The sequence below is a fragment of the Triticum aestivum genome, unplaced genomic scaffold, assembly GCF_018294505.1.
Source record: "Triticum aestivum cultivar Chinese Spring unplaced genomic scaffold, IWGSC CS RefSeq v2.1 scaffold188471, whole genome shotgun sequence".
In the NCBI taxonomy this organism is placed as follows: domain Eukaryota; kingdom Viridiplantae; phylum Streptophyta; class Magnoliopsida; order Poales; family Poaceae; genus Triticum; species Triticum aestivum.
Window position 1 is genome coordinate 149 of NW_025232410.1, and position 9,623 is coordinate 9,771.

A 9,623-nucleotide genomic window follows, 5' to 3' on the forward strand; every position below is an offset into this window, starting at 1 on the left:
CTCGCCTGGGCCGGGCTGTCGCGCCTTGGTTGGCCTCGAGCCGACTGGTTCGCCCACCCAGTCGATTGTATCGCTTGGATCTGCCTCGCCTGGGTCGGCCTCGTCCTCGCCTATCGCCACTACGTCGTCACCGGCTGCTTCGCCGGATATTTCTTCATCGCCGGTGCCGTCGCCACTTGCTGCACCACCTGCGGCTGTTTCTCTTCGACCACATACTCGCAGTCGATCCGGTATTGTGTGTCCCAAGCAACGCAAAGATGGGACGGTGGCCTGGCTTGCGGCATGTGTTGCTCATGTTAAGGAAGATCCTTTGGCTGAGCCGCGTCACTTTCAGGTTGCTCTCGGGATTCCTCATTGGCGCCAAGCTATGGAGCAAGAGTATCAGGCATTGTTGACAAATAGTACTTGGCAGCTTGTTCCCCCGGTCTCTGGTGTCAATATTATTGATTCCAAGTGGGTCTTCAAAGTTAAGAAGCATGCCGATGGTTCTATTGAACACTATAAGGCACGGTTAGTGGCGAAAGGGTTCAAGCAAAGGTATGGTCTTGACTACGAGGATACGTTCAGTCTGGTGATCAAAACAACGACTATACGGCTTCTGTTGTCCTTGGCTGTTACTCGGGGCTGGTTTCTTCGTCAGCTGGATGTTCAGAATGCTTTTCCTCATGGTGTTCTGGATGAGGAGGTTTACATGCGTCAGCCCCCGGGGTTCATTGATCCTGCTCGCCCTCATCATCTGTGTCGCCTGGTCAAGGCGCTCTATGGGCTGAAGCAGGCTCCTCGTGCTTGGCATGCCAGATTGGGCTCTGTTCTTCGGTCACTTGGTTTTGTTCCCTCTACTGCTGACACCTCGCTCTTCCTTCTGCATCGGCCTTAGGCGACGATGTATCTTATGGTATACGTTGATGACATTATCCTCATTAGCTCTTCGGATGCTGCTGCTGATCCTGCTATCTTCCTTGAGTGGTGACTTTGCGGTGAAGGATTTAGGAACGTTGCATTACTTCCTTGGCCTCGAAGTTTCACATTCTTCTGTTGGCTTGACACTCACGCAGCATAAGTATTCGATGGACCTGTTGCGACGGGCAGGTATGCTGAAATGCAAACATGCTATGACTCCTATGTCTGCTACTGACCGTCTGTCTGCTTTTGATGGAGATCCTCTCACCTCTGATGATGCCACTGAGTATCGAAGCGTTGTTGGTGGCCTGCAGTACTTAACTATCACTCGGCCATATATCTCATATGCAGTCAATCGTGTCTGCCAATTTCTTCATGCTCCTCGGACTTCTCATTGGACAGCGGTGAAGCGCATTCTTCGCTATGTTTGCTTTACTGCCTCATGTGGTCTACTTCTTCAGCCAGCACCGTCTCCTATGCTTTCTGCTTTTTCTGATGCAAACTGGGCTGGTAATCCAGATGACAGGCGATCCACGGGGGGACATGCTATCTTCTTTGGTCCTAACTTGATCGCCTGGGCTGCTCGCAAACAAGCTACAGTGTCCAGGAGTAGCACTGAAGCTGAATACAAAGTAGTTGCAAATGCTACAGCTGAGATCATATGGGTACAATCCTTATTGAGAGAGTTGGGAGTTTCTCAAACTCAGCCGCCTGTTCTTTGATGTGACAACATTGGAGCTACATATCTCTCATCTAATCCAGTGTTTCATGCTCGGACAAAACACATTGAAGTTGACTATCACTTTGTACGGGAACGTGTTGCACAGAAGCTACTCCACATCAAGTTCATCTCCTCCAAAGATCAACTTGCTGACATCTTCACGAAGCCTCTTCCACAACCTCAGTTTGTAGGCTGCAGGCGCAATCTTAACATACTTTGTACTTCAGGGCATAGTTAAGATTGAGGAAGGGTATTAGACCGTATTTACATATAGCTTCTGTATATGTCTTGTATATTATATCGTACACCTTGGTGTACCCCTTATATCTTACAAAGACCTGGATACAGACTCCTACACGTGCACCTAATCAGGCCATGATGCCATGATCAGCATGAGCTGACTTGACTTCCAAGAAAGAGAAACAGACCAAGCCTAAATTGAGAATTAAAATAAAACAATAGTTGGGTTAATTAACAACTTTTTTTTTGCTATGGGTTAATTAACAACTTAACATAGGCATGGGCATATGAATATGAAGAGCGGCACGTATAAATCTGACACCAAATACATCCGAAGAAGATGAATGTATACTCTGAAAGAGGTGTATTTTTTTAATGCACTCTGAAAGAAGTGTAAGTAACGGCAATCGTCCTGAGTCCTGACACAACATAAGGAACATAGTGGAGTGGCCACAACAGCCCGTGAACACATGACACTGATTGCCGACTTAGAATGAGCTGAGTGTCTCGCTTTGTAGTTGGCTTTCATAGAGTGATGTAAATAATACACCACATTGAGTATCACATAACCACTACGACTGATGGCTTTCATAGTAGCTATCAGACGACGGTGGATACAATATTGTCACCCTCTTATATAGGTTTGGAACTTGGAGATAAGCTCCTTGAGAACAGAGGGGCTGCAGGTCCTGATTATTTTCTCCAATCCACCAGCCGTGAAAACTGTGTGCAAACTTGTGTGAGTTTCGATGAAGTCCAAGCAAGCCGCCTTCAACCAGGGGCAGCGTCTCCGCTCAGCCACGACAATAATGTCTGCCACCGTGTCTTCGCGGATCGTATTGCCCAACTTCTCTTCACAGATTGACTTCAACCATTGGAGATCATATCGTTCCGCGGCTTCAAGGAGCTGCAGCAGCCAGTCTTGTTCCGTTTCATCCTCTTTTGTATCATCTGTCTTGTCCGCAATCTCAAATTTGGGAATTTCTTCAGTGTAGATGAAAGTAAGCAAGGCCCTGAAGACGTTTGCTTTCATGTCATCTATCTTGACGACACTTGATGCCGTAGTGTCGTCATTGATGGCGCCAATGAGCTGTGCCTTGAAGACCGTCGATCGGGCTGCAAGCACGGACTGGTGCGCAGAGAACTTGTCGCCACCAACCTCAAAGGTAATATCAGCACTCTCCTTGCTCAGGAGGAGATCACCAAGGGTTTCAACACCAAGCTTCCCCTTAACGGCCCTCAGTTTCTTAGCACACACACCATTAGCACAAGAGCAGTCGTCGCTTGCCTGTCCAGCTACCACTGTGCGGCTCCTCTTTTGGCGTCCAGAAGACTTATCAACCAAACGCTTGATTTTCTGAAGCAACTCCTTTATCCATCCAGGGTAAAGCTTAAGGATACGAAGGCATTCATTTATTAGACAAAACATGTCATAATCAACTTGTTCTCGTGCATCATCTGCTGCAGTATCTGCAGCCTCTATCTTCTGCACCACATCAACGGGCAACCGCTTGATGGAGGGATGCCATTCTATCACCGCGATAGGGGTCAGAATCTTCGCCATAACTTCTGCATAGAGCTTGTCATCCTCGATAATTCGACCGATATCCGGAACCAGCTTGTCACATGTCTCACGCACCGTCTTGGCTGCATGCTTTAATATTGCATCGCATCGATCCAATGAACCAACATACGCTATGAAGTTTTTATCAATTGCTTCTGCAGAAATACTGATTCCAAATCTATTCACGCAATCTTTAAACCCTTGGCATAACGGGAGAAGGTACTCACGAGTGCTGTTGTGTGTTTCTTTACGCACAAAATACGGCATCATATTCCTCAACCCCCACATCAGTTCGTGGATAACGTCCTTGTCGTCGTAGCAATCGACTCCCAGATTGGACTTGATGATAGCAGCCCTGAGATTTTCATCCTCGACAACCAGCTGTGGTATGTGTTTGCAGTGCCTCCTGATTGAATAAGCGAGCCTCTCCCCAGGACCATCGACGCCCATCACAGCAGACTTGTCATCAACCTTGATGTACTCGAGGAATAAGATAATTTCCGTGGCAACGTTATCCATGATAAACCACGTCCAGAGCTTCTGCGGCCCGGAACATATCCTACCATTAACACTGAATAAAGCGAAACCTGTGGGAGTGTCCAGTAGTGCCACCGCAGCTTGACCCAGTCTCATCTCTGGTCCTCTTCTCTTCGAGTAGTGTAGGGCAGTCAAACTAGTTCCTCCGGCGGCGGCGGACGTCTTAGGCGTGAAAGATGAACACGGATCGACGCGGATCTGGAGCACTGGTTTCCAGCTGCGCGATCAAGGCAGATGGGCGTGCTCACCCTCGCCCAGTCGCCATCGCGGTCTTACCCGTCTCCTTGGACGGGACCGTTAGGGTTTGGGGCGGCTTGCGGCAATGTCGTGGACTCTTTGGACGACTAGGAATAAGATGGTGATTGAGAAGGTTTTCCCGAAGAAGGCTTCTGACTCCTTCAAATTCATTGCTTTCTTGCAGCACTAGCACCCGCTCTCGAGGCAGCGTGATCGTGATCGTCTTGGCTTGATGATGGATGCGCTTTTGGCCTCGGCGCGTCGGCTGTCGTCCTCGTAGGGCCGCTCGGCGGTAGCCACTAGGTGGCTTTTTCTTTATATTTCTCTTATGCTTTCTTGGGCTTATTTGTGCTGTGGCCCCAGCCATTTCCTGTTGGTTGCTGTTCAAACTTGGATCGTGTGAACCGTTGCTTTATTTATAAAGCGGGGCGAAAGCCTATTTCGAGGAGGGTTTGGGGCGGCCGGATGCCTGGTTGTGCTATGTTTCACTTAATTTCGGTAAAGCTATTCAGCGAACGTTCGCTGGGGGCGGCATTCGCGAACGCTTTTCATGGCATTTTATGTTTTACGGGAACATGGCAATTCCTTCACGCGAACACGGCAAATTTCACATCAAAATCCCTTTGTTTGCAAACTTTGTCATGTGTTTCAAAGAAATTGTCATGTGTGTTAGAAGAAGCTGCCATAAAAACGTTCACAAATGCCATGCTCTCAGGGAATGTTCACTGGCTATCATGGTCCAATTAATTATGGATGTAACACTCATTACTGTTTATAAGCACGTCATTTGTCAAATTAAAAAAAAGGATGGACACAACTATAATTATTATATTTTCCATTCAAAGTTATATAAATGAAGGGATCAATTTAAAGGAGAAATTTATATTTGTGAAAATGTTCTGTACATTTGTATATAACCTTCAAAAAACTATGGAAAATTACCACTATTATCTTATATTTGTTGGATTTAATTGTAAGCTTATATACACTTGAAGTTTAATAAATTAAGGATATATTTAAATGAGGGATTTATAATTGTAGTTTGAAGGGGATAAAAGGAAAGGCTAGGTACATTTCAAAAACAAAGGGAGGCTGAATATTATCATCCCATGAATATTTGTTCTTTGTTTCATTCGTTTCTTCGCACTACTTTTGACTCTCATCATCATTAGTTAGCCACTGTTAGATGCGGCTAACTCGGAAATCCATTTCGGCTCCTGGGAAGACTGCTCATGCGTGCAAAAATAACTTCGGAAATGTAAAAAAACACAATTTTTTTTTATGTATTCATAGTCACTTCCAAATGCCACATGCAAGTTTTAGGGAAAAAAGTTAATATTTTGGCTTGTGCAAAATTGAACATCAAATGTCACCCCAAAATGTCACCCAATTTTTTGTTTTTTTCGCCGACGAAAAACTACTGCTCTGTTTCACATGAAATTTGTCAAGCATGCTTACGACACTAACACAAACATCCCAAAAATAATTAGATTTTTGAACACGGTATAGACGCAAGCGCTCATACATACGCACATACACTCACCCCTATGAACGCACACACGCACACCCTACCCCTATGAGCACCTCTGAGAGATTGAGCCGGCATATCATCTTGAGATTTACGAAGTCACTGTAGGTGCCTCGTCGTCGACGGAAACGTCTCCTCCCACTGAAAGCGCATCGCCGAAAATCCTGAAATAAATCCAGCAATAATGCGAGTACCAGGACTTGAACCCTGATGGGTTGGGGATACCACTGTCCCTCTAACCCTGGTGTGTTAAAAAAATCAGATTTTTCTGAGTTTTGTAATAAAAAAAATTCGAGTTACTGTTCACCCAGGAGCAAATGCTCTCGGGAGCCAAAACGCCTGCCTGGATAACTCTTGTTCTAACTTCAGGAAGCTATATCACAAGAGACTCATCACCATTGCTTAGAGCAGCTATAGCAGACTCATATCCTGTAATTCCAAGACATATTCGTTATCCCCCAAAATCCTATATTTAAAATAATAATAATTCTAGCATATTCCCTAGACTTAGTTCTCCGATAAAATTGCCAATTGATCCAAGTGTTTTCTCAAACAATTGAAACGTCATCACATATCAAAACAAACATAAACAATTCAAATGCATCACATCAGTATTTAACTCCGTCAAATGGGCCTGTCGCCGCCATCGTAGGCGAGCGTCAAGGAGGAGCCGCCGTTCCCACCACCACACCACATGAAGCGTGGGCCGGTGTCCCCGCACCGGCGGGTCAAGGACGAGTTGGTGTCACCCTGCCCTAGCGCAACCATGTCATCCAGATGTCAAGGACAAGCCCACGTCGCCCCCGCCCAACCGAGGCAACCAGATCGGCGGACGCCGGGTCAAGGACGATATGACGCCCCGCCCCCTAGCATAGCCGGTACACCGTCACGACGGGCCTGCCTTGCCACCCCGCCGTCCCTGCCGCACCTCCCGCAACCAAGAAGACGTGGAGCCGCATCCTCCACTACCTCCAAGGTGGTAGCAGCGGTGGTCCATGGGGCTCCAGGGTCGTCGTCTCCTACGAGGAGCACATGGCGAGGTAGCTGGCGCGGTACGCCCGTCGCAATGCCCGCCGCAGATCCGTATTTGCCAAAACAGACATGACGACGGATTGGGTCCTCAACGACCTCAACCTCTCCGCCCAGTGAGCCCTCGACCGCTCTGTCACCACCACAGAGACGGCCGCCATGTGCCACCGCCGCTTTGACGGCGAGCTAGCCATGATAGGCGAGGAGGGTCGCTTGGCGACTGCCCCGCCAACGCCAGCCGCGGCAAGGCCACAGCCAAGGCTCCACCGGCGACGTCAGCAGTTGCCAGGGCGGCCCTCCACACCGTGCAATAGGAGTCAGGGCGGCTCCTCCGCGAGCGGCAGGCATCCACCGGACAAGGCTGCTGCAGTCCTCCAACGTCGTTCCACCGCTGGAGGGATGACGATGATGACGATGGCATGGACGCCAGTGCAACAGGGCAGGGCGGCCACGCCTACAAGGTGGTCGTCCATTATGGGTTTTAGAGTTTTTTTTTTCTAGTTTTTTAGTTAAACGGTTGAAATATTGACCTTTTCATGTTAATTATGACCGAACTTGAATGGAATCCACCGTGTTTTCATGAATTTCATCCGTTTAGTTCAAATAGTTGTTGAAATGTATGCGGGCAGCGTTAAACGGCCGTCTCGGGCAAATGTGTCCACGGGTTGGTTCCCCTGTCCGCTGACGGATGCGGGTGAAATTTGCGGGTCAGCGTTGGAGATGTCCTAAAGGCGCACGTAGTGTCTCACAAGTAGTTTAAGGCAGGAAATAAGTGCCAGCGAGCTAGGCTGTAGCTATAGAAGAATATGTTTTTGTCGTCAATCCTGAATTACTGATGATGCCCTCTGTAAAATTAATAGACATTATATACTCATGTAAACCAGCATGCGAGCTGTATATTGATTCCTCCGTATTAGCCACCTGACCGTCTGCGGATATTACGTGTATTGAGCATTTGTGCCATGTACAGTGTACATGGATTGCATGGTCATGTACTGCTAGGATGAAGCTAATTGAGTTTAGTCATGACTATTTTCATGAAAACAATCCAAAACCAAAAACAGTGTATGTACATATGATGTCGACAATCATATCTGGAATGAAATGTGTGTTGGTGCTTTGGTTGTCCACGAGATTTGTCTAGGATTTTCGTATCATCAATTCATCATGCATCCTCAGATCGGAGAAGTGAGCATATGTGCTAGCAAATATGGACGGGTCGGAAGCAGGTTATTCATGGATGCACCCAACACAAAAATTTATAGCTCCACATGTCAACCCGAAGCCATGCGTGATCAAATGAAAGCAAGATAAGCACATAGAAAATATATTAGCTTGTTGCATTCCAATATTCAGACAAATTTAGAACAGTAGTGCTAGTAGACTAGTAGTAGCTATTGGTTGATCAACACAATACTATGCATGGCCATCTTTTACATCAGTGAATATTAACCTAATTAGAAGAGAAATATATATACAAATTACAAAGAATCGTTTTAGAGTTTCAGCAAACCGAACTTGGAGAGCAGCCGCTTGAGAAGGGAGGGACTACGGGTCCCGGTTATCTGCCCCAGGCCACCAGCCGCGAAAGCTGCGTGTAAACTTGGGTCGGCTTTGATGAACTCCAAGCAGGCCTTCTTCAACCCACAGCACTGTCTCTGCTCAGCCACGACAATGATGTCTGCCACAGTTTTTGCGCATATGAAACCGGCCAACTTCTCTTCACAGATCGATTTGAGCCTCTGGAGATCATATCTTTCCGCAGCTTCGAGGAACTGCAGCAGCCGAGTTGCATATATAACTTCATCATCGTCATCGTCTGCTTCCATGTCAACAAATTCGGGCACTGCATCAGTGTAGATGAAAGTAAGCAAGCCCGCGAAGACGTCGGCTTTGATGTCGCTTATCTTGACGACACTCGATTTATCCTTGGCACCAGAGAGCTGTGCCTTGAAGACGGCGGATCGGGCTGCAAGCACGCACCGGTGTGCAGCAAACTTGTCGCCGCCAACCTCAAACGTAATGTCAGCACCCTCCTTGCTCAGGAGGAGATCGCCAAAATGGCTCTGCAAGTCGGACGGTGGTGACAGTTCATTGAACGGAAGAGCGTTGGTGCCGGCGCCCTGCTCCTCGGTATCCCCATCCGACATCAGGACAACAAGGTCGCACCGGAGGACGAAGCCGTCGTTCTTGAGATGTTTTGATCTTTCAAAAACCTCCCTTTTCATGAATCTAAACTGGCCATGAACATCACATTGTTTGTAGAAGCAAACTGGTTCACTTTGGCGTATGTGCTTTGGCACCCGCAACTCAGGCTGGTCGATGAAACTTAAGACATACTGAACCTTCACGCTCTGCTTGATGTCCTCGTCAAGGACAAGCAAAACCGATATAAATTCTTCATCTTCCGAGTTATCGCCATTAGGGCTGTAGTCGATGGTCCAGCGACGGCCTCCAACAATGAAAGGACGAGACCCGATCCACTTGCCGTTGGGAGTTGTCTCTTTAGTGCGCGAGTAGCCTTCGACAACTAGCAAGTGATACCCGCTGTCGGCGCCGGAGTCGACGGCCGACTTGGTGGAGGCGCACAGCATGCCGTTGGCGACGAGAGATGCGCCAGCGAAAGCCATGCCCGACAAAACTCGAATAGTAGATGCCCGCGACAAACTTTGGCCGTCTACTTCTTTAGTTTTATCATCAACCAAAAATCAGATTCACGGTACAATCTCACGCCATAGTGCAGGTATATATACACGCACGGTCGCACGAACACGTAACGGAAACAGATTAGGACCCGATCAATTACAAAACCACACGGACTACCTTCTTTTTTTGACATCCCGAACACGGACTAGTTTTTTTTTTTT

General features: G+C 47.5%; 2 protein-coding genes across 2 annotated transcripts; both read right to left on the bottom strand.

Annotated features, from left to right (window-relative positions):
* Positions 1-2,375: 2,375 nt before the first annotated feature.
* Positions 2,376-4,454, bottom strand: LOC123175938 (uncharacterized). Its single transcript, XM_044590388.1, has one exon. It carries the CDS (start codon positions 4,056-4,058, stop codon positions 2,487-2,489), a length of 1,572 nt encoding a protein of 523 aa, XP_044446323.1. The 5' UTR covers positions 4,059-4,454; the 3' UTR covers positions 2,376-2,486.
* Positions 4,455-8,051: 3,597 nt separating this feature from the next.
* On the bottom strand, positions 8,052-9,462 carry LOC123175939 (BTB/POZ and MATH domain-containing protein 2-like). Its single transcript, XM_044590389.1, has one exon. The coding sequence runs from the start codon at positions 9,384-9,386 to the stop codon at positions 8,253-8,255; it is 1,134 nt and encodes a 377-aa protein (XP_044446324.1). The 5' UTR covers positions 9,387-9,462; the 3' UTR covers positions 8,052-8,252.
* Between the last annotated feature and the right edge of the window lie 161 nt (positions 9,463-9,623).